The sequence below is a fragment of the Octopus bimaculoides genome, chromosome 7 (assembly GCF_046866305.1).
Source record: "Octopus bimaculoides isolate indiv1 chromosome 7, ASM4686630v1, whole genome shotgun sequence".
Classification (NCBI taxonomy): domain Eukaryota; kingdom Metazoa; phylum Mollusca; class Cephalopoda; order Octopoda; family Octopodidae; genus Octopus; species Octopus bimaculoides.
The window spans coordinates 82,779,429-82,804,667 of record NC_142934.1 but is presented as its reverse complement, the minus strand read 5'-3'; the positions used below and the strand labels follow the sequence as shown (position 1 = coordinate 82,804,667).

The following is a 25,239-nucleotide window of genomic DNA, read 5'->3' as shown; positions in this document are numbered from 1 at the left end:
GAATTTTGGTAGACAGAAACTAAGAGAAGTCTGTCATATATATATATATATATATATATATATATGTATGTATGTATATATATCTATGTGTGTCTTTGTGTCAGTGTTTGTTCTCCACCATTGCTTGAGAAGTGGTGCTGGTGTGTTTATGTCCCCATAACTTAGTGGTTTGGCAAAAGAAACCAATAAAATAAATACTAACCTTCAAAAATAAGTTCTTGGGTTGATTTTTTTTATTAAAATCCCTCAAGGCAGTACCTCCACCTCACCTTCAGTCATATGACTTAAAACAAGTAAAAAGAAAGATATATATATATGTATATATATATATATATATATATATATGTATATATATATATATATATATATATATATATATATATATATATATATATATGAATAAATATATAAGGCACATGAAGCATCATTGAATGAAATATGTGTGTGTACAATACAATTGTATTTAACACATTTGTATACACTCAGACATGGTTAAGATCTTTCAGGGTGGAAATATGGTTTCACCCATATTACCTATGAAAAAGATTTTCTGAGACTATTTCTATGGTGAAAGGTCTTCCCACAGCTAAATATGTACAAATACATTAAATGGTGGGGGAGTGGGGTACACACACATATATGTATGTTTTCATCTAATGTATGTGTATGCACCATTTATCTCTTTTACTGCTGTTACAATAGTCTCTGTACCTCTGGACTTGCTGTGAGTACAAAATTCCAATTACCTGACTTGCGGCATTGATCTTATTTGTTATTCACTAGACTTACCCAAAGCCGTTTTAAGTAGAGTTGCACTCTCTAAAACCATTTTCCAGCACAAATTTTCCTTTCACTAACAAACATACCAAAATTCAAACTGAAGATTAACTATTGTCACTGTTATTCTTTGCAAAGGAGTGTCTGAAAAGGCTATGGATAGAGAAAAGCCATAGAAATAATACATATGTGTATATATGTATGTATATATATATATATATATATATATATATATATATATATATATATATATACACATATACAGAGAGAGAGAGGGGGGGGAATCACACATATATATAAGCACAAAAATGGTTGTGTGATTATGAAGTTCACATTGTAATAACGATTGCAGGGTTTAGGCTACTGCACTCTGGCCAACTAAAATAATGCGAGTGTATTTGGTAGAAAGGAAACAGAAAGCAAACTGTTGAATATATGTATACACACACTCTCACAAATATATGCATATATATATATACATACATACATACATATATATATATATATATATATGTATATATATATATATATATATATATATATATGGGAGAATTTACGAAAAAAACAACAACAGACGAGGACAGGTGATGTAAACAACAAAAGGATGTATTAGTTTAACGCTCGGGAATAGAGAAAGTCTTTAACATTTCGAGCTATGCTCTTCAACAGAAAGAATATGGAGAAAACAAGGAGAAAAACACGGAGTGTGTGTGTGTGTGTATATATATATATAAAACTAACTTTGATAGGTTTCGGCCAGTATAGGCCCAGGCCATGTCTAACTCAATAGCACCACCTGGTGAAGTCTTTTCATCATATATGGGGCACCATGGCCCACTCTAGCAAAGAGTTATTATTGGTGGAGACATATCTGGGTGTAGGAGGTTGGTTTAGGATTTTTTAAAGAAATTTTTTCCAGTGAACTTTTGAATTTTAAGCGATCCATTTCCGTTTTGATGCATTTTGGTATGGTATTAAAGAGAGCTGGACCGGTAGAGGTAAAGTAGTTGTGATGTAATGTGTCCTGAATTTGATCTTTGTTGGGGGCTGATAGCACAGGGACCAAATCTTGGATGGATTTTAAAATTGATACCAACATCATTTGTGCAATATTGATGGAATATTTTCCACATCACACAAATGATGTAGTGCTCCTGGCAGCGTTGGAGAGAGGAGAGGTTGAGTTTTTTTAGTTGACCCCATCTCATGCCATCTATCTTTCTTGTTATTGACCTCTGGAGTGCTTCCACTTTCAAAATGAGTTGCTTTGTATGGGGAGACCACAGTGGGCAACAGTACTCAAGGTGGAGTTGGGCAAAAGTAGAGTAGAAAAGGATGATGGTGTAGGCATCTCTAGACCAGAAAGTTCTCAGGATCCAGGAGCACACCTTGTGGGCCAAGTTAACCTTGCTGTTTAAGTGGGAACTCCAGCTTAGATTGTTATCAATTACTCCAAAATCTCTGGTAGTGTTGGACGATACTAGGGAGTATGTGCAACTCCTTGTCTTAAAGTCATGTTCTAGCTGCAAGTAAGCAGTGCTCACAATTTCCACTCTTCAGTGGAAACATTAAGCTGCTTGTATTTGAAGAACTAAAGGAAATATCAGCTTTCTTGGAAACCTGATAATTGGTAACAAAAAGTACATCCAACTATAGAAAATCTTTCTCATCAAGTTTCATCTCATTTTTGCAAGTATGAAACAAGGGATGTTAAACTGGTGATGATAATATATGATAGACTCTTAGTCAACATGATTGAAAAATATGCTCCTTATCTCATGATTGCAAAATATGTTCCTTCTCTACACAACCAAAAACCCATATAATATAATAAACCCATATAATATAATAAACCCATATAATATATCTTTTATGTGTTTCAGTCATTATACTGCAGCCATGTTGGGGTACCTCCTTAAAGAATTTTTAGTTGAATGAATCAACCCCAGTAACTATTTTTGTAAAGCCTGGGACTTATTCTATCAGTACTTTTTGTCAAACCACTAAATTATGGGGATATAAACACACCAACACTAGTTATCAAATAGTGGTGGGAGAAAAACATATACACAGTGACACACACAAACATGCACACATACAAAGGGATTCTTTCAGTTTCCATCTACCAAATCCACTCACAAGACTTTGGTCAGTCTGAGGCCATAGAAGACACTTGATGAAGGTGCTACGCAATGGGACTGAACCCAGAAACAAACTTCTTACCACACAGTCATACCTATATATATATATATATATATATATATATATATTGCATAATTCTTGTGGTTGTTATGCTTTTTAAAATTAATTCATCTGATATGGAAAAGCAGGACCTATATACTGTTCATACTTTCTTAGACTCCAGATAAGAATGGCTTATTTAAATTAAGATGATAAAAACTCAGTTAAAATTTTATGCATGTGTATGTTGTTGTTTGTTCCTTCTCAAGCCATACCTGGCTCATAAGGGCTGGTTTCCCAGTTTCATTGGCGTATAGGTTCCCCACTTGGATGGGACACCGGTCCATCACAGATGAGCTGCAAGATGCAGGAGGAAAGAGTGAGAGAAAGTTGTGGCAAAAGAATCAGCAGAAGTTTGCCATTACTTTCTACTGGAGCCATGTGGAGCTTAGGTGTTTCACTCATAAACACACACACCACCCAGTCTGAGATTCAAACCCACGATCCCTCGACTGTGAGTCTGCTGCTCTAACCACTAGACCATGTGCCTCCATGCATGTGTATAGGTGGAGGAAAATATATGTTAGGAGAAAACGGCATCTGTGTGGGTGTGTGTGTGTGTGTGTGTGAGTGAGAGAGAGAGAGAGAGCGAGAGCGAGAGAGAGCGAGAGCGAGAGAGAGAGAGAGAGAGAGAGCGAGCGAGAGAGAGAGAGAGCGAGCGAGAGAGAGAGAATGAAGGAGTGAAGACTTCATCACAGGCCTTGATAGAAAGACCAAACAAGGTCTTCTGATGAAAGACTTTATTGATGAATAGATAACAGATAATGAAGGGTGCAATTACAAAATACTCTGTTGGCTCCAGTATGTAAGAGAAACACATTTTATTTACTTTAGAAGAGGACATGTATACAGTAATTAGATTTGAACATGGTAATGTTCCACAAAGCATAGAATTTTATTTTCAACACTGTAAGACCAATAAATTATATAAATATAAATGATGTAAATATCTCTGAATATTATAAGCTTAAAAACTCGTTCATAAATATCTATAATTAATACCAGATAAATGAGGGTTGATATATTACTTTCAAACTTGTTTATGTTTCCTTATTTTCCTTATTCTACATTCCTTATTTAGCAATATTTCCAAACCAATTATAAAATATCAGTTGTGCACTAGTAAGATGTTTTCTTGCTTTAGTATAGTGAAAAATAAAATAAAAATTAAACTGGATCTGAATGAAGCATGTAGCCTACAGTAAAAAAGAAAAAAATTCACTTGAGTTGAATTACTAATTTGTCTCGACATTTTCAAAATGCATAGCTGTTTCTTTTTTATTTTTTATGTTGTAATCAATATCACATTATTTCTAAGTCTCTTCAAATTTCACATACTCCCCAAAATTATTTTGTTTCTTAGCCAAGTACATCTAGTGACGAGCCATGCAATCTAATTTTAAATTCAGTAGTATCCATTTCAATGCGAACAAAAAGTTGTTCTAGGTTGCAATTTATAAAAAGAAAATGAAACTACTTTTGAAATTATGATTTTTAAAGAACAATATAGAAAAATTTATTAAAAGAATGATCTCTAATAACTTTACACAAGCAAACTTCATGAAGAGCTTAGGATTTAAAATAAGTTGTTTCAAAATAAGTTTAACAATAAAACATAAATAGAATTAATTTATAAAATCTATTAAAGTTGAATAAAGTTTCTTCATCTGTTTTTATAGAAAAGAACATACCAGGAAATAATTCCTTCAAACTATAATTGTTAAGATTCTTTACATACTGACATACTGAAGGTATAGAGAGAGCTAAGCAGTGCATTTGTTTTGTCAATATTTTACTTTTACAATTCTTTTATCTATCTCACTACTTCCTCTAGATCATTCTTCTCTAGACATGTATCATTATTGTTAATAATGTATCATGCACAATTTCTCAATATTCAGTTATCAATCCTTTTCAGATTAGTATAATGTAGAAATAAGAGGATTGTTATAGCTAAAAGAATGTATATCTAAGAACATAGAATGTAACCCAACTTGCTTGAAAGGCATGAGAATATGATATCATACAAAAGTTAAAAGTTAATCAAATGCACGATTGTAGATATACTAACATTTGTGAGAATGTGGAATATAAAAAAAAAGCTTTCAAACTGTGAAATAGAATCTTGTTGATGAAGATATTCAAAATAAGGGGCTACTTGTTTTCAACGATAAAGAGAAAAAAGATGCATACAAGAGTTACCATATGAGATTACTCTAATCAACTGGGAAAGAAATCGCCTTATCACAATAGAAATACTAGAATAATTAGATATAGGGACTAGACAAAATGTCCAAGAAAAGACTGATACAGAAAGAGGCAAATGGATTGTAAAAACCTCTCAGTTTTTGAGATGCTGAAGGTTCTAAAATTATCTGATATCATGTTAATCATTCATTTACCTAATTTGGCTGTGTAATCTTGAGTAAAACAGCCTTAGAGGTTACAATAGGCAAAATCTAAGAGTATCAAAGTGATTCTGAAAAAGAAAATGGTTCAAGCCATATAGGAAAGAACTAAGTTAAAAGAACTAATGAAGTTTGCAAGCAGAGTCTCCAGTATTCTGTATGAGACAGCTCCTAGACAGAAGCAGACTCAATCCAAAATATGTTCCACTATTACATTAATTTAGCTTTTGAATTTTTGATTACATTCAGATGAATATCATCCATCTAATTAATACTTCAGTCAGATTGCCCTCAAATTGCATAATTGTTTAAATGAGAAAAGTGCACAATGAATAATGCAACCCAAGATACGTTTGTTATTAGACTGAATGATCACAGCTGCAATGTGCTTGATCATGATGCAATAAATATGTGCAATCCTTCATTCCATGATTGTGACATTGTAGAAATTCATTCTCTTTCAAGTTATTTTACAACACTAACCTAAAAACTGTAGAGTAAATATTAAGGAATTTTTTTTTTTTTGACTGAAATAATGCATCTAATAGCTATTTTTTAATTTGGAGCAACTAGCTTAATATCTAGAGTGCAACGAATTGAAAAGTTTAGAGGACAGCTGTTCTCCAAAGTTTCAAATACACACACACAAACATACGCGCGCACGCACGCACGCACACACACACACACACACACACTCTCTCTCTCTCTCTCTCTCTCTCTCTCTCTCTCTCTCTTTCTCTATCTCTTTCACTGTCTCCTCTCTCCCCATCTCTCTCTCCTCTCTCTCTCTCTCACGTTCCCTCTCTCATTTGCTTGCTCAGAAACTTGGACAGCTAAGTCAGAGAATATGCCATAATTGGTAAGAAATGACTACATTATAAGATATTAAATGTTCTATTCTAACAGAAGAGTCATATTAAGAACAAAGTGAGAATGTTCTTGGGTAATATAATCATCAGACAATACATCCAAGGGAGATGACTGCTCTGGTACAGATAATATAACAGCAATGAATAAGAGTCGATATGGGACAAATGTCCATATGGCAGAGGACAGGGCTTGAAGTAGAGATAGCCTGAAGCATACTTCAGATGATCAGATCATATGTCAGAAATGGAAAATGAAATGCATACAAATAAGATATATGGCTATTCAATACATACAAGTAGGAAAAATCAGACGTTAAACATCAGAATATTTGTTTCTATTTTTATTAATTTTTCAAGCAACATAATGAACAAAATTTGACTTCATTCTAAAGAATTTAGTATAGTGATTATAAATCAGATTTTTATACTGTGTCTTTATGTGGGTTTTTTTTTTTTTAATTCCAAATAAAACCAGTGCTATTTGCCATTTGTTATTGAATGAAACATTTAATTTTAGGCAGGATTGCAACAAATTAAAACTGAGTAAACATATAATGATATATTTCTTATCTTAAGGCAGTGAGCTGGCAGAAATGTTAGCACACCGGGCAAAATACTTAGTAGTATTTCGTCTGTTTTTATGTTCTGAGTTCAAATACCACTGCAGTCGACTTTGCCTTTCATCCTTTCGAAGTAGATAAATTAAGTACCAGTTGCATACTAGGTCGATCTAATCGACTGGTTCCCTCCCCAAAACTTTCGGGCCTTGTGCCTAGAGTATAAAAGAATATATTTCTTGTCTTACTTCTTCTTTGATATGACATGGTATTAATGATTATCTGCTTATATTTGTTTGAGGATTTACTTTCACAATAGACTTCCAAAACTGAGGGGACCTATGATCAGAACTATTTCAGTTTTGACTATCCTAACTTTTTTGGATTGTGTAGGATATATTATCTCATGCACTTTTTGCTTACTTAAGACTTAAGACAATAGGGTATGATATGAGAGAGCTTTACAATTTCTAGCTTCACAGTACAGTGAAGCCTAAAAATTACTTTGAGGATTTTATTTTAGATTTAACCTTGCTGTCACTTAGTAAAGGGAAAACTGAATAAGAACTGACAAGCTTAAAATGCATTTTATTAAAAATATAATAATCAATCAAATAAATTATTCTAATTGCATTCATATTTATAACTATAACATAATGATACAGCTTTAAATATGAAAAATCAAACGCAAATGATGCTTACATTTAGTTATGTTCTTAAATAAGTATGTTAATTCTGTTTTAAGCAAACATGATGTACACCTTCCAGTATAGGAAAGAGATTTGGATGATATTTAATTATAGTAGAAATATGTTTCTTTCCAAATATGGGAATATTTATCTGTAATGAGATATATTGAATAAAATTAATTGCATCACAAACTGCACAAAATTTCTCGCATTGAAGGAGTGTTTTAAATATTGCAATTAATCCTCTTATCTTTTCATTCTTCGTATCTCAATATATTGATCTTTTGATTTCTAAATCCTACTACAAAATAGATGAATTATAACATAAATATCTATATATTGTGCTTTAAATTATAAGCAAAATTTTGTGCATGCTTCATCATTTATTGGAAGCAAATATTTTTACAGCTTTTAGAGAAGTTACCTCAGCAACGAAATGAACTTGTAAAAATAAAATACAAATAAAACAAACGGTCACATGAAATATGCTAAAGAAATATAAATATACTATCAACAAAATTCCTGTATTAGTACTTTTTAACAAATGCAGAAGTGTTGTGATTAAGAGTTTAAGGAACTTGGAAGCCTGAACTACTGTGTATAAGATATAAATCATATCTTTTACTTGTTTCAGTTACTAGATAGTGGCCATACTGAAGCACCAGCTTGAGGAACTTTTAGTCGAATGAATCGACCCCATGTACTTATTCTATCAGTCTCTTTTTGCTGAACCGCTAAGTTACAGAGATATAAACACACCAACTCTGGTTGTCAAGCAGTGGTGGGAGACAAACACACACACAAACACACACACACACACACACACAGATATATATGACGGGCTTCTTTCAGCTTCTGCCTCATAAGGCTTTAGTCAGCTTGTGCTATAGTAGAAGACACACAGTGGGGCTGAACTCGGAACCATGTGGTTGGGAAGCAAGCTTCTTACTATACAGCTATGTCTGTGTCTATGTATTGTTTATTATCCTTAATTTTACATTTAAAGACCATGTTCTTGAGTCATTTCCATTTTCATTTAAACTATGCTGGATATTAAAATAGATAAAATAGAATTATTTTCTAAGTTTTCTTTTTCCCTCTTACTCTTATCCAGTGTGACTATCACAATGAATATGTCATTGATGTGCCATTTCTAAATAAATTAATTATAGCAGTAAATGTAGTTATATTTCTTCATTCTTATTGATTTTAATGAAGAAAAATTATAGATGGGTAAGGAAAAAGAGCAGTAGAATATGTATTTTTGGCTCTCTTATAAAAATGAATTATTTTTGGAAAATACAATATAAGGAATTGTTTTATTTTTCTCTTTTTACATAACATTTGTTTATTTTCCTCAGTACAAACTAGATATTATATTTGTATGTTCTTATATAGACTGATGCTTAAAACATTAAGTTTTGGACCCATTTTCATTGACTAAGAGAAATAGATTAAAGTACGTAGTTTTAATGCAAGGTAATAAAATATTTTTTATTTAAATTTGATGTATAAATGAATTTTATTCTTGAAAATTGTATTGATAGTCAAACATAGAATCATCCAAACTTAAATATTCATGAAACATTCTCAGCACTTTGTGAAATACAATCTTTATTCTTAATCATTAAGAAATAAGTATTTTAGATGTAGACATTCAAAAACTTAAAGGTATTTTGATGAATCAATAGAAACTCAAGCAAAGAGAGGCATCAGAAGACTATACATATAAACTACAAACAAAAGTCATCTATGTCACTGAAAATCTGATATGCAAGACACAATCATAAATAACAAAAATCAAAATATCAAAATGGCAACATAATCAATCTCCATCTAAAGCCCTTATGATAAAAACCTGTCAAAATGAAAGATTCCAACCAGCTATCTTGTTTGTTTTAACTTTGCTTCTTACCAAACTTTTCGACCTTGCTTTCTCAAGCCAACAAATGACCTTTATGAAGTTGCTTGGTCTGCTGGGCAGAATTTAAACTTGAAACTCTAGGAAACAAAACTAAATGATGTATTCTACAGATTCAACCATCTTAAATCAAAATAAAAATTTAAGAAAAAAAAACTTATACACTGGCATAGGGATATAGATGTAAACTGTGCGTCATGTACAGACTTATACTGTAGATCACAAAACCATGATTTTACTAATTACATTATGTAATGTCTTTTTTCATTAAGAAACGTGAAAGTTAATAGGTGGATTGAATAGACTGATTAATCAGAGATTTATGAAAGGTTAATTGCTTTAAAAAAATAATTTTGACTAGCTCTGTCAATATAATAATAGTTTATTTTGGCATGTAAATTTTTTTATTAAAATAATAATGATACCTTTCCCAAAGATTACATAACTAATTGCATATTAGCATGAATTTTCAAGTGTGTAAAATTTGTCTCAATGATATTAAATGATATTAAAGTGACTAGATAAAATGTTCAGATCTGTCCAATGTAGTATATATCTATGTGTGTACTTTTGCTACACTGTTTATAACATATAACAAGTTTTTTTTTTCTTTTGTATAATCTTCTTTGATATAATTTGTGTTTTACATTATCTTATAAAATAGCTGAATAAACTATTATCACTAATTTATTTGAATTTCAGAATTGACTCTTATTTTTTTCTTATTAATGACCACCAGTATGGTTTCCATAAAAATGAATCCACTGGTGACCTGCTTTCCTCCATCACACCCTCTAGACTCTAACTTTGGAGAAATTTGGATGAAATCAACGTTGCTAAATTCAAAATCAACCAAGCTTTTGATCTTCTTTGGCATGCAAATCTTCTACTGAAACTATTCACACATAGACTCCGCCTGTCTCATCTATTGATTCACTAGCTTCCTATCAGATCACATTATCATTGTGTGTTGATGGAGCACTTTTCCCCCTTGTTCTATCGACTCCAGCACACCCTAGGGTTCAGTTCTGTTCCAACTTTTTTTTTTTTTCTATACATCAATAACTTACCTGCTGCCACATCCAGCATTGCTTACTCTTATGCAGATAACACTATCCTTCATTCATCCCTAACATTCCCCAAGTATGTATCATTTACTCACAAGCTAAACACCACATGCCAAGCCCAAACTGATACCATGAGCAGAGACCTTGAATGCATGATTAGCATATCCCTCCAATGGGAATATGCTAATCTTGTTTCTTTCAAAAACAAGAAAAAACAAACACTACTCATATTCATTAAAGATCATTGCACCACACCCTATCATGAGCAATTTTGAATGATGCTTGAAAAATATATAGACTGTCTGTATCCATGATTTTAGTACTTTTCCACATGCAGAAAGTCTACACAAAATTCAGATAGATATTGTAATACTTACAAATGATGTAGGATTTCAAGAAGCCATGGAAGATGATGTTGCTAAGTTGCTAGTGTTCCATAGAGGAGAAAGTTTATCTAATGATGAGCTGATTTTGTTAGAATAAGAGCAACCAGAATATACTGTGGAGAATATGGAAATTCCACTAACTCCACTTAAATTGAGCACAGAGAATATCTACTAGTTTTTGCTGATAACTCTAAATGTAAATATAATATAAACGTTATAAGAGGAGTTTATAAGGAACTCAGTTTCTACACTGACCTCTGTAAAGAGACAATGTGCCATAAACATCAATTTTGTTGTTTTACACTTCTCAAGTAGATGTTGATGATTATGAACTATATGATGGAAGATAGTGTCCCTTCATCCTCCCAGTAACTCTCATTCTAGCAATTCCATCCCTCACACAATAGTCAACATCTTTTGCAGTGAGAACAATATTACAATTCTTATTCATTCCCCTACATATTTCTCTTCAAATCTTCTTATATATACATATTATATTTGGATTTTTGTTTTTATTGTTTTCTTGAAAAATAACCATTGAGAAACATTATCACTTTATAACATGAAAATCAATGGGAAAATTAATTTCGCTTTACGGCAGTTTTGCAGGAATATATTACTCCCATAATGCAGGGTATTCCTATGTATATTAAATTCATTATATTTTTGTTTTTAACATTGCATTTGTGTCTATTAATTGTATTTTATCATCTACTCAGATTTATGATTTATTAAAATTTCCAGAATGAAAACAATATAGGGTAGGATCACAAGGTGAAACTTTATTTCAATACAATACAACCATTTAGGCTAATGCAATATTCAAAATAGCTATTTTAGCTTTTCACATGGAACTGGAAAATGACCTTAGAAGAGAATGGAATTTTGAAATTATGTTAGATATTCTAAGTGATTTTATGATGCACTTTCTTGGTATGTGCTGCTTTATAATATTATCAAACTGGTTCTCCGGTTAATATGATAAAATTTTGTTTCTCTTACAGCTTTCTTTAATTGCAAACAGTAAAGGCAAATATTAAAAATAAGCGAGTATGCTACACTTATATGCTGCACTTACAACTCTACATTTATATCTTTCTTATTATGTTCCCTCTGATCTAAGTATCTTCCTGAAGAATATATAAATCACAAGAGACAATTCTTTATTTAGTCAGGTATCTTCCACATTTAAAGTACTATGTTTAGATAAACAATTTAAGAGGTTACACAATTCGTACAGGCATACATATATATGCATATAAATTTACACATACACACATGCATACATACATACATATATATAGTTTATAATAACCATATTAGGATATTATGCAAAACCCTTCATGAAAACATGCTACAACAATAAAGTAGTTCAGTTAAAATTGCAACTGTAAAACAAGAACAAAAGAACAAGGACTCAATCATTATCAAACCACTTGGATTTATCAACAAAACTTGCATATTTTTACTATAGAATAGAAAGCAGAAAATATTTCCTTGAAAAAACCAAAATAGTTTATCTAGTATATGGATATGTCACAGATGATAAATAGCTTACAGGTCATATAAAATGATAATAATAATGAGCTAAATCAATAACATAGTATCTCTTGTCTTTATAATTATTTATATTCATTGATTTAAAGTCATGAATATCAAATATATTCATGCATTTCATTTATACTTTGTATAATGTTAAAACCATGAAATTGCTGATGACAACTTGTAAAACTATCAACTTATAAATGCATTTTCAGAAAATATAAGAAAACAAAATCAAGACAGGTTTCCAGCACAAACAATAGGCATATGTTTATCAAATACTTCTGTCAGCAGATATGCAAGGAAAATCAGTGTAATGAAACAAAATAAGCATAATATTCATACACTTTTCTTCATTAACAGTTTGCAAATGCTGTCAATAAATGCTTGTGCAACATCTAGGAATTATTGTGTACCAAATAAGTAAGCTTTTTTGCTGTAACAAAAATACTGCAATTAGATGAAATTCTTTAAAAGTTCATCTTATTGTAATGCTTCTGTTAGATACTGTCGTAGCTAAATATTTTTCTAGTGGGAGTCTAATCTTTTCTCCAGCCTTAAAATAAGAATAATGGACTGATGAAATGAGCCATGAAAATATTAAAACAAAATTTTCCTCTGCATTTCTTCTGGCACCAAACTGTTAATAAAACAATTCTTGGCAATTATTTGGACCTAAGTTAATGATGCAATAAATTTAATTTTAGGATAAATTATATAAATCCATGAAGGAGCTAGTAAAAAAACAAAGAAAACCTTCAAACAGTTAAAGCTACAGATCTCAACAGAATCCCATGTAATATAAAGTTGTTTATGTAGAAAAGATTAAAATGTGACAGAAGCATGAACATTTTTTTTACTACATTTTGCCATCAGGATTAACAGAATAATAGAGAGCTTGATACTGGTGAATATAAGCAAAGTGGATGAAGAAAATGTAGCAATGTATATTTACAAGTTGCAGCAATGTATAGATAACAAGAAGTTAACCAAACTAACAAATCACTCTGTTGTATATGTTTTATCTGATAATCAAGGCAAATAAGGATATTCTAAGAATTTTTACAAGAAAGCAGTAATAATATCTACAAACATGGAAAAGAGTACTTTTGAATACTTTTCTGCATCATTCAATCATTCAAAAAGGATTATGGAAAATGACTAAAAGTTTTGAATCCTTAGCTACGAAAGAAGACTAAAATAAGGAAACATCAAAAATTGATTTGAATCTCACAACATCACTGAAATGATAGGTTTTTAAAACTGTAAAACAATGATTGAGCTGTAAAACAAGAAAATTCAAATGCATATCTTATTGTTTTACACTGGTGTCAAATTAGGTTGCATGGTTCTTAGTTCCCACTGCACAAAATTTTTTTATTGTCATTTATACCTGTTTCGCCATAATGACATGTAGTGGATGGCTCTTAAGAATTTTAATACATGTTGTGGCCTTCATCATCTAACAGACACAGCAACAGAGAAGACCTTCAAACATTTTTATTGTATATGTCCTGTTTTTTTCAGGGACATGGTATAAGCACAACACTCTTTCTATTGCCCACCATAATAAAGAATAGATTAAGTGCATTTTATTTTGACACAAGCACTAGAAAAGTTGAATACTAAGACTCAAGAATCTACTCTGTTTCTACTCAGAGTTACTGCTTTCTTACATGAGAAACCTTCAAGCAATGTTAAAAAGTTCCTAAAATTTTGAAACCATCTAAAATTCCAGATCAATGTGGCAGTATGAGTAGACAAAGAGCAATACTTTTAAATACACTAATCTATACAACTAATCCATCTTGTTCTTGAGTATTATCAGAAAACAGTGAAATATTGGTGAATGAAATAAAAAAACATTATTCAATATTTTAGTGATATTATTCATATAAGAGCTATTATTAAGATTGTTTAACAAAGTCATTTATGTGCTTTACCATACATTCAAATAATTTAGAATATATTCAATTAAAATATAAAAAAGATTTCACTACTAAAGAAATGAATATTAATAACAAATGAAATGACATAACACTGCAGTAATACTTAAATTGTATTGAAACATAATATATTAGCTCAGATCTTTAGTATTTCCATTATTATATTCATTAAGATCATATTGAAACATTTCAAAATAATAACATTCCATATACAACTTTAAAAAATATAATATTACATTAATATGAAATACAAATGTAGTTTTTAAAGCAACAAAGATATACATTATTAAAATTTTAAAATTCTTCCATATTAGATTTGTTTTATTTGAAAAATTATATCATTTAACCTGAAAAAGAAAATTCAGTTTCAAAATCTTTTACGTACATTAGACTAATCTTTAAACTAGAAACAAAAAAGTAAACTTACCATGAGCATCAGCATCCATTAAGCCAAATACAGGAATGCGGAGTTCATTCCATAAAGTTTTCAAAAGCAAACGTGTATTAATATCTGGAAATCCTTTACCCTTTAAAATAAATATGATTGAACACATTTTTATTGTATGTATATGAAAGACAATATGTGTATGCACTTGTGTGTGTGTGTGTGTATGTGTGTGTACGTGCATGTGTGCGTGTGTGTATATAGGTATGTATGTTATATATATTTTACTATTTCATTTAGGCATAGCAATACTAATAACTAGTTAGAAATCAATATACATATATGTTTCACAACAAAGTACCATATATGTTTATATGACATAAACATTTGGTGGAGGAGATCAAATATATATAGGGAACGAATGTGGTGAATGGTAAACAGGGTGGATATGACCAATAATAGTGTGGGACAATAAGAATGAGAGATGAATACTGATCAAGAGCAGTATTGACATGAGGGACAGGTGACTGGAAGTACAATAATGGTGATATGGCATGGTATATTGTAACAGGTATTGCTTTCATTTCTTAGAGCAGCAGAATCACACAGAAATAAGAGGGTGATGACAAGATGGGTGATAACAGGATGGGTAATAGGTGCTGAGGAGTGTGGTTAGAGATTGTGAGTTGTGGGGAGTAAGAGATACATAGTGACAAAGGTGGTGGGGGATTGTCAATAGTAATAAGGAAAAATAGATGTTAGTAGGAAATGGCTCAGAGGAGAGACACAGTTGATAGGATCAGTGGGGAGGGGATTCAATTATGTGCATATTCATTACACTTTGAGAAACTAAACCACAATGTACAAGCATAGTTGGACAACTCTTCTCCAGTAGTACATATCACTAAGCATCTCAGTCCCTTGTCAGCTCTACCAGTTGTTTCAGTATTCTTAGATCAGCCTTCACCACCTCAATTCATATCTTCCTTGGTTTTCCTTTTCTATAAGATTGATCAACAGGGAGTGACCAGCATTTCTTGAGGTAACTATTTTTGTCCATATGCATGACATTCATAAACCAAAGCAGTTTTTTCTCTTGCGCACTGTTTGATTCCTCTGGAGCTCAGTTTTTCTCTTAACACATTTGTACTTGACCAATCATGCATATAGACAGTGCACATCCACTGGAGCATACTTGCAACATTTCTTTCAAGTGCTCACGGATCTTCCACATTCAGGACCATCTCACTACCATTTAGCATTGCAGTTTGTATACAAGCACCATGCAGTTTGCCTTTCACTCTGATAGAGAAACATTTTGTTACCAACAAAATGATTAGATCCCTGAACTTCTCCATTCTGTTCTTTACCTAACTTCGATACTTTCAGAATATCCTCAACCACTGTTGATTAGGTCACCTAAATAACAAAAGATATCTACAACTTCTAACAGATTCTCCCAGGTATCTGAGGACATCCATTTACCATGCACTATTACTCCAGTGCATCAACTATATATATCTACTACATATGTAGGAAATTCTGTCTGAGGGTGCGTTTGTGGAGTTGTTAGCTAACTTCTCCTACATTGTTTTGTCGATTTTGATGAAACTTGACACATGAGTACAACTCATGTCTGGAAACCTTATGGCATACTCAGATTGTTGAAAAATCGATAACAGGGTCCCTGGAAAGGATCCTTATATATATCTAATATATTTCATTTTAACAGCCAAGGGAAATAACCCATTCATTTTCCTAAATCATTTGGTATAAATCAAATTGAGTATGCTTATTTCTTAGAATTTGAACTATTAGATTTATTTTTGCAATTTATCCAGTATAACCCTTAAACAAGTAAATAGTACTTTCCTAAACAATAGATCCACTTATTTTGGTTAGTGACTCATTCACGAATATACCAGCACTAGCGCTGCTGAGTGAAATATTCTCTGGGAACCTACAAAAGCCCTTTTCAGAGTTTTTTACTTTGAATTGTTATTATCTCATATCTGATTAGCCTATTATTACGTAACATGCTTCATGATTTTAGCATACATACCTTATTAGAATTTCCTCTTAAATTCTATATACTCAGGGAATGCATAAAAGATCCTTTTGGGGATACTTTATTTGAGTTCTTACTATTGGGTAAATAAGTTCATATTATTACATAACTGACTTCACAATTTGGGTATTCATAACTTATTGGGAATTCCTAAAAATAAGATCCTGTATAAGACAATTTGGTATTCTCTGTAAATGCACAAAAACCGTTTTAAGGGCTACATACTTTGTATTGTTGTTATTGGATTAGGAAAACAATTGCAAGAACAGAACCAAGGGATAAGCCCCGCTTTCCTGGGAATTACCAGGTACATCAGCTAGGATATATATATATATATATATATATATATATATATATATATATATATGTATGATATATATATATATATATATATATATATATATATATATATATATATATATATATATATATATGTGTATGTATGTATGTATATATACATATCTCAGTGACGACTCCGGCACTCAGGCTGTTCAGGCTTAGCCCGAGTATAAATCAGCAAGCTGATTTAATTTCTGCCAACACTGGCTTCAAGTATGTAATTACAGCCAATAACTCAGACTCCTTTTATTGACCCCTGTCGCAATTCATTTATTTTCGTTCAGTGTCTGTTGGTCCTCTTACAAGTGCCCTGTGTCAAAAAATATTATTCGTAGCACACGTTCTCTCGACATCGTTCACGCACGCCTGATTCGGGTTATAGCCTGAGTTGTTATCTATAATTATAAAAATTAAAAGTAATTCAACTTCAATGCTTTTTTGATACAATAAACTTCTATAAAGATTAGGATTTAAATTCCAGTTTATGAAAAGTTTCCGTTCCACAATATTCTTAACTAACTTGCACTCAGTCACTTATGACAAGTGTTCCTGCTGATCCAATCAACAGAACAGCCTGCTCATGAAATTGCTGTCCAAGTGGCTGAGCATATGTTTGAACATATATGAATGTCTGTAAACGCAAACATTTCATTTAGTATTCTTGTATACACATGTGTATATATTCTTATATACCTGCTCTTTGAAATGATGATAACTTACCATCTTCCAACTATATTACTTTATTATTCTCTAATATCTTTATGTGGTAGATATGCAACCATATATCACAATACCTGTTGGACAAGATAGCTTCTTGTGAAGCATGCTACACTAACTTGTTTGCCATCTTATTTTCTCATTGTTTTTCACTTTATATAGAAGCAAGATTATAATGTATTTGTCATAATTCTGTGTTAAGACTATTCACTAAAAACATGTGCTGCATAATAGTACAGTTATATAAGATTTATGAAAACAGACGTAGGAGTGGACATATTTAGATATCACTGCAACTGGTTTCCTGTTATAGTTTAGAATATATTTTCTTTCAGTAATGGATGCTATAGTGTACATGATTATGCTTCCAGACATATAAATTTCAAATGTTAAAGGAGTAAATTTTATAGAGCTCTAACATAATTGGCAAGTTGTCACATATACACATTACATCTTAATGTGACTGTGTGAGTGTGTATGGATATATATATATATATATATATATATATATACACACACACATATACAGACAAGAGATAAAAACTGATATTTGCATGGATTTGGTTGGCATTAGGGAGGGCATCCAGCCATAGAAACCATGCCAAATCAGACTGGTGTCTGCCACAGCCTTTCAGCTTGCTAGCCCTGATTAAACCATCCAACCCATGCCAGCATGGACAACGGACATTAAATGATGATGATGATGATAGTATGCATATATATATATATATATATATAAAAAGAGGAATTATTTCTCTCTCTCTCTCTCTCTCTCTCTCTCTCTCTCTCTCTCTCTCTCTCCTTGTCCATATGCATGTATATATATATAAACATGATTTATGTGCCTATACACACACACAAAATCACAGATACAAATACATACAAATTTTGAGTATATAATCGTGAAAAAAGTACCCATCACATGTAGATTATATTTCTTCATTTATTTGAAAGTGATTGTTCATTACATTGCTACTCAGAGTTTTTCATATGCAATCCTTCTTATAATATTTTGTCGTCCTGCACTTATATACTAATAACTACTTTTAGTGACATTGTATGATGCTAAGTGTAGAGGGTGTTGATATTAAAAGTTAATATATGCATATATGCAGGGGAAAGTAAATGATGAGAAATTTGTGATGGTCAATTTGAGAAACACATGTGTAGAATATAACATTGTTTCGAGTGGTCAAAAAATTCCTTAATAATTACCTCCACCTTAGCGAAAGCAGAGGTATTGTCTTCAGTAGCATTTGTTTGTCCATAGACAAGATATCTCAAGAACTGCTGGATGGATTCAAATGAAACTTTCAGGGATGTTCGGCCATGTGACTGGCACGAACTGATTAGATTTTGGGATTGATCCAGTACCGGACAAGGATTCAGGATTAGTTTTCCTGTTTTCTTACTTAATTGTTTTGAGAGTGGTTGGATTCACTTTTAGTATTCTCGTTTGTGATAGTAGCTGAGTTTATTTCCGATATTCTCATTTTTAAAAATCACACCTGCCTAATCATTGAGAGGACATTGGTGTTGCCTTGGCAGAGGTTTACACTCACTGGGTGCTCTTGCTGGTATTATTTTATAGGCAGTGTGCTTTTGTTATCTACAAGATTGTAGCAAGATGAGGTATGTTCCTGCTTATGAGTATGATGATTATTATATGATATGGCATTTTTCTTGTTGAAAGCTTCCTAAGTAAATTCTGAGAATTAATGAGTGGTTATATTATGTTTGTCACCAAATAATGTAAATAATATTAGTCATGGACTAATATTACTTTTACTTCACTGCATAATTATTTCTAGTTAGCATTTTTTTATGCTCTCTGTTTTCTATATATTATCACTAACTATTGCTTTCCAGGTGAATGGCATCTCTAAGTTATTTATTATCTAAACAATTCTATTTTCCTATGCTAGCCAATGTACATCTTGTACAGTTATTTATTCAGTGATTTTTTTTCCATCAATATTTCGGTAAACATATTGAAGACTATGTTTTGCTTATGAGGTCATAATGTAAATCTGAATCATTTCTGGAGTTATCTCCTGAATTTTCCAAATATATAAATTGTATTAGTTTTCGAGTAATTTATTTTTTCTTTGTTACATAATATTTTTTAGCTTACTTTTTAATGTCTTCTACTTTATTAATATTGTAACACTAGCTTAACTGAGCTTTAGAATATCCTTTCTGAAGATATACTTAGCAGTGTGGCAGATAACTATTTAGTAATGTGCAACTGTTCATTATCCCAGTTCAGTTTGTTCCGACCTTTAGCAATATGGCCATACACAAATTATACTTCTCATTTTCTGAATTGCTGTGAAATTCTTTTTTTCAAATTTATTGGATATGTTTGTATGCTTGCTTTTTTCTGACATGTTCTGTCTCATGTTATTTGTATCCTTATTATGACTTTTGTATTGTATATACCTAAGAAGAATCTATAAGTAGAGCGCAATCATTTTTCTTTTACCTATTTTAATACTATTTGTCATAAAATATCTTGCTATTAATTGCTGATACACTGTAAGTTGTTTCCAACAGTCTATGTAGCTGGCTTCTGCTTTTTTTTATGTATATAAATACAGTATCTATTACTATATGGATGAAGCCATCAATATTTTATTTCATCCACTTTTAGAATTACATCTAGTTTCTAAATTATTACTTTGAAGTTGTATCTTACTGATAGCAAAAACAAGTTGACATAATCCTTTTACTTTTTAGTAATCAGCTTCCTATAGTCACTCAGTTTTTGGAAGCACTTTTTTACATATGTTTTAATCAATTTTGAACACCTGTATCTAGTTCATCTGAATTATTCCCATATGCATGAATTCATTCCTTCCTAAGTTATTATATACTGTCAGACTCATTTTATTGCAAATGTTTAGTGAAATGGTTAGTTAGCCTTATCAAAACAGATTTTGCAGATGATGAAAGAACCCTCTAGATATGTAGAAAATAAAATGTTTAATTTTAATTCTCATCTGATGCTTAAAACTGTACATGAATCAACTCTAACCTTGATAATATGAGGGGGTAAAAGGGAGCTGTGATCCTGCTAACAGAAGGAAGAGAAAGAAAGGAGATGAATAAACAGGTGTAAGCATAGCTGGGTAGTTGTAATTTCACATCCACATAGTTTTGGGATTGATCCAAGAATATAGCACAGTAGAAAGTGTCTTCTGCCATAATCTCAATTTATCCAGTATCTTCTGAGGAAGATTTAGTTGACAGAAACTTTGTGTGTGTGTGTGTGTGTGTGTGTGTGTGTGTGTGTGTGTGTGTGTGTGTGTGTGTGTGTGTGTGTGTGCATGTATGTGTATATGTGTATACATGTGTGCATGTGCATGCACACATGTGCACATGTGTATGTGTGCATGCATGTACATGTGTGCATGCATATTTTCTCCAGGTGCATACTGACCAAAAGATATGAGAACAAGCAAGAAAACTAAGAACACTTGTGCTTCAAGAATGAATTCCAGATTAATATGCCAAGTTCCTTGACATTCATGCTATCAAAAAATCTTTGGACCAGCAGAAGCCAGTAATCAACGATGCTACTGTTTGTAATATGTGATTTAAAATAAATAAATGTAAACGTAAATGATAAAACATTGACTCTGGGGCATTTATTAATATCAACACCTTGCCCACCAGAGTTTTAAAAATTATCATTTGGAAAGAAGGAAAGAGTTGGAAACTCTTCTTTCTGCACACCTGAATTGCCATTCTAATTAACATCAATCATATTTAGGAAATGAAATATTTTGAATTTAGAAATTGTAGTTTATATGGGACAAGAGCATGACAGAATAATCTCTCATGGCAACCATTGATTTTGTCAGTTGTTAGGGTATAATGCTTTGGTATTATAACCCTTATGCATCTCCATTAAGGTAGATTAGCTTTCACAAACTTCCCCCTGTCTCCATGAATGAAAAAAACTGATCAATGTTGTGTTTGACCTTGTATTAAACTGGTAAAACAGTTCAGTGACTGAAATCAGTAAAAGATTAAAAGAATGAAATACAAAAAGAATAAAATACAGCCTGGTTGAATGAGAATATTTTCAGTCTTTGTAATGAGAAGAATTAACTTTTTGTGTTTTAAAAAATTAACAGCATGTTTTTTTTTTCCTTCAATATTGGACAAAATATAAATTTGAGAAATCATTTTTTTATTGTTAAATTTGTAAAATTAAACATTCAGTGAATTAAAAGCAACATCTAGTGAATATTAGCACATGTGAGTCAGACAAGTGTGATTAATAAATTTATTTTACAACCACATGTTTCTGGGTTCAGTTCCACTCGGTGGTACCAAAGGGAAAATGTTTACTACTGTTGCCACCCAGGTCAACCAGTACTTTGTGACTCAAATTGGTAGAAACTGTACAAAGCATATCATGCATGTGTGTGTGTGGGGGGGGGGGGGGGGGGGGTGAACATGAAAATATGTATTCATGGATATGTTTTGTGTGTGTGTGTGTGTGTGTACATCTATGAGGATGTTTAAACCCTGTGATTAATAGTCAGTATCCTACAATGTCATTTTGCAATGAACTGTCCAGTAGCTTTGTGCTTTTCAACACATAATCATTATTTTAGTATCCAATGTGCCATGCTCCTTGGATTGGATAGAATTTTGTTGAGGTAGATTTCCTACAACCAGATGCTCTTCCTCTGTCTAATCCTCACCTGTTTCCAAGTAAAGTAATATTCCCCATGACCAAACACTTTTTCACAGAAGATTGTGTAACAGTGACATTTGTTTACAACTATCACATGGAGTCAAGGCAAGGAGTTAGTAATACACACAAACATGTATGAGTGCACACATGCACACACACACACACATGTAGCACATATACATACATAAATATATATGTATATATAGGTGCAGGTGTGGTTGTGTGGTAAGAAGCTTACTTCCCATCAACATGGTTCCAGGTTCAGTCCCACTGTGCGGCAGCTTAGGCAAGTGTCTTCTACTATAGCAAAACATTGTGAGTGGATTTAGTAGATGGAAACTGAAAGAAGCTCATCATATATATCATCATCATCATCATTTAACATCCACTTTCCATGCTGTCACGGGTTGGTTAGTTTGACTGAAAACTGGTAAGCCAGGGGGCTGCACCAGGTTCTGATTTGATTTGACAAGATTTCTACAGTTGGATGCCCTTCCTAATGCCAACCATTCCAGGAGTGCAGTGGGTGTTTTTTATGTGCCACCAGCACAGGTGCTATTGATCTGACACCGGCGTCAGCCATGACTATGGTCTCACTTGGCTTGACAGCTCTACACAAGCAGGGTGCATTGTCAAATGTCTTGGTCACTTGTCACTGCCTCCAAATGGTATAATGCTTGAACGGTGCTTTTTACTGGCTGCCATTGGGAGCTCCTCTGTGCTGATGGCCTTGTTCTTATAGCTGAGTTACTACCAGAACTAGTGAAGAAATTTCAGGTATGGAAGCAAGGTCTGGAATCAAAGGGACTTAGAGTTAATTTAGCAAAGACCAAAGTATTGATAAGTAGGAAAACAGACAAATCACAGATCCTTTCAGGGAGATAGCTCTGCTTGATGTGTAGGAAAGGTTTTGGAAGAAACTCCATACGGTGTACCCAGTGCAAGCTATAGACAAATAAGAGGTGCAGCAGTATCACTGGGTGGCTAACAGAGAAAGCAGTCTTTACATGTGGCAGATGTGCAGCAATGTATAAAAAATAGACTCCTTCACATGCCAGCAGGGATCCCCAGAAGTAGTAGACCGCTTCTATTACTTAGGTGGCGTTTATTCTGAAAGCATAGCTGCTAGAATAATAGGCTGGGTGAAGTTCAGAGCGCTACTACCTCTGTTAGTAATGAAAGGCCTCTCCCTCAGAGTAAAAGGCAAATTGTATGATGCCTGTGCATGAACAACTATGCTACATGGCAGTGAGATATGAGTTGTGACTACTGAGGATGTGTGAAGACTTGCAAGAAATAAAGCCAACATGTTTCACTTGATAAGTAATGTCAGTGTGTATATACGACAGAATGTGATTTAAGAGAAAAACTAGATATACATAGCACTAGATGTAGTGTGCAACAGAGATGATTATGCTAGTATGGCCATGTAATGTGTATGAATGAAAACAGTTGCATCAAGAGGTGTCAATCTCTAACTGTAGAGGGAACATGTGGAAATGGTAGACCCAGGAAGATGTAGGACAGAGTGGTGAGAAAGGATCTACAGACGTTGGGACTTACAGAGGGGATGACGGAGAACTGAGGCTCCTGGCAGTTTGCTATGCTTGAAAAGTCATGTCAAGTTAAGTAAAAGTGTGGTTGCTCTTGCATACAGGCTTATTCCATGTAATCTTCTCCAGCAGAGCATCCCTTATCTTCTGGGCTTGTAGGTGTTGGTGCCACATAGAAAGCACCCATGCCAGTGCTGCATAAAAGCACCCAATACAGTCCATAAAGTGATTGGTGTTAGAAAGGGCATCCAGCCAGAGAAACCATGCCAAAACAGACATGGAGTCTAAACACCTCTTCAGTTGGTCAGCTCCTATCAAACCGGCCAACCCATGCCAGCATGGAAAACGAACGTTAAATGATGATGATGATGATACATACATACATACACACACACACACACACACACACACACACACACATATATAAATACACACACACATATATATATATATATACACACAGACACATATATATATTATATATGTATATACATATATATATATATACATACACACACACACACACACACACACACACACATATATATATATATACACATATAGAAGCATTAGTTAGAGAACAAACATTAAATTTGGGTCAACAACTTTACATACACCACCACCCCTCAAATATTTAATCATATATAAATAACACTATTGTCTACAAACACATAAAAAATAATACATATACATAAAATCACAGAAGGTAAAAATATATATTCTAATAAAATACAAATAGATAATGGCTTATCAAAAGTAAAATGTAACGACTAAAAATTCAAAACTACCAAAAAGCCTAATGGACAAATATAAAATAAATAAAGAAATAAAGATGAAAATAAAACTAAAATAAAATAAAATAGTCCACTGACTAAAAAGATTTTATCAGATGATTAAAATATTTTTCAAAGATTAAAAAGAAATTTTTTTTTTTAATATTTGAAAAAGTCTTTTACTTCCCTCACACAAGTACGTCCAAAGTTCATAAGTAAGTAGACTTTCACAGGTCAAATTTACATACATCTTGAAAAAAGTCTTTCACTCTCCTCACACAAGTACATCC

General features: G+C 32.4%; 1 protein-coding gene across 1 annotated transcript in view; it reads right to left on the bottom strand.

The window, feature by feature from the left end:
* LOC106872053 (meiotic recombination protein SPO11) overlaps positions 1 to 25,239 on the bottom strand; it is a 660,224-nt gene that overhangs the window by 503,095 nt on the left and 131,890 nt on the right. The window contains exon 9 of the mRNA XM_089355583.1: positions 14,831 to 14,930. Within this exon, the coding sequence (XP_089211709.1) occupies positions 14,831 to 14,930 (100 nt within the window). The remainder of the gene's footprint in view (positions 1 to 14,830; positions 14,931 to 25,239) is intronic.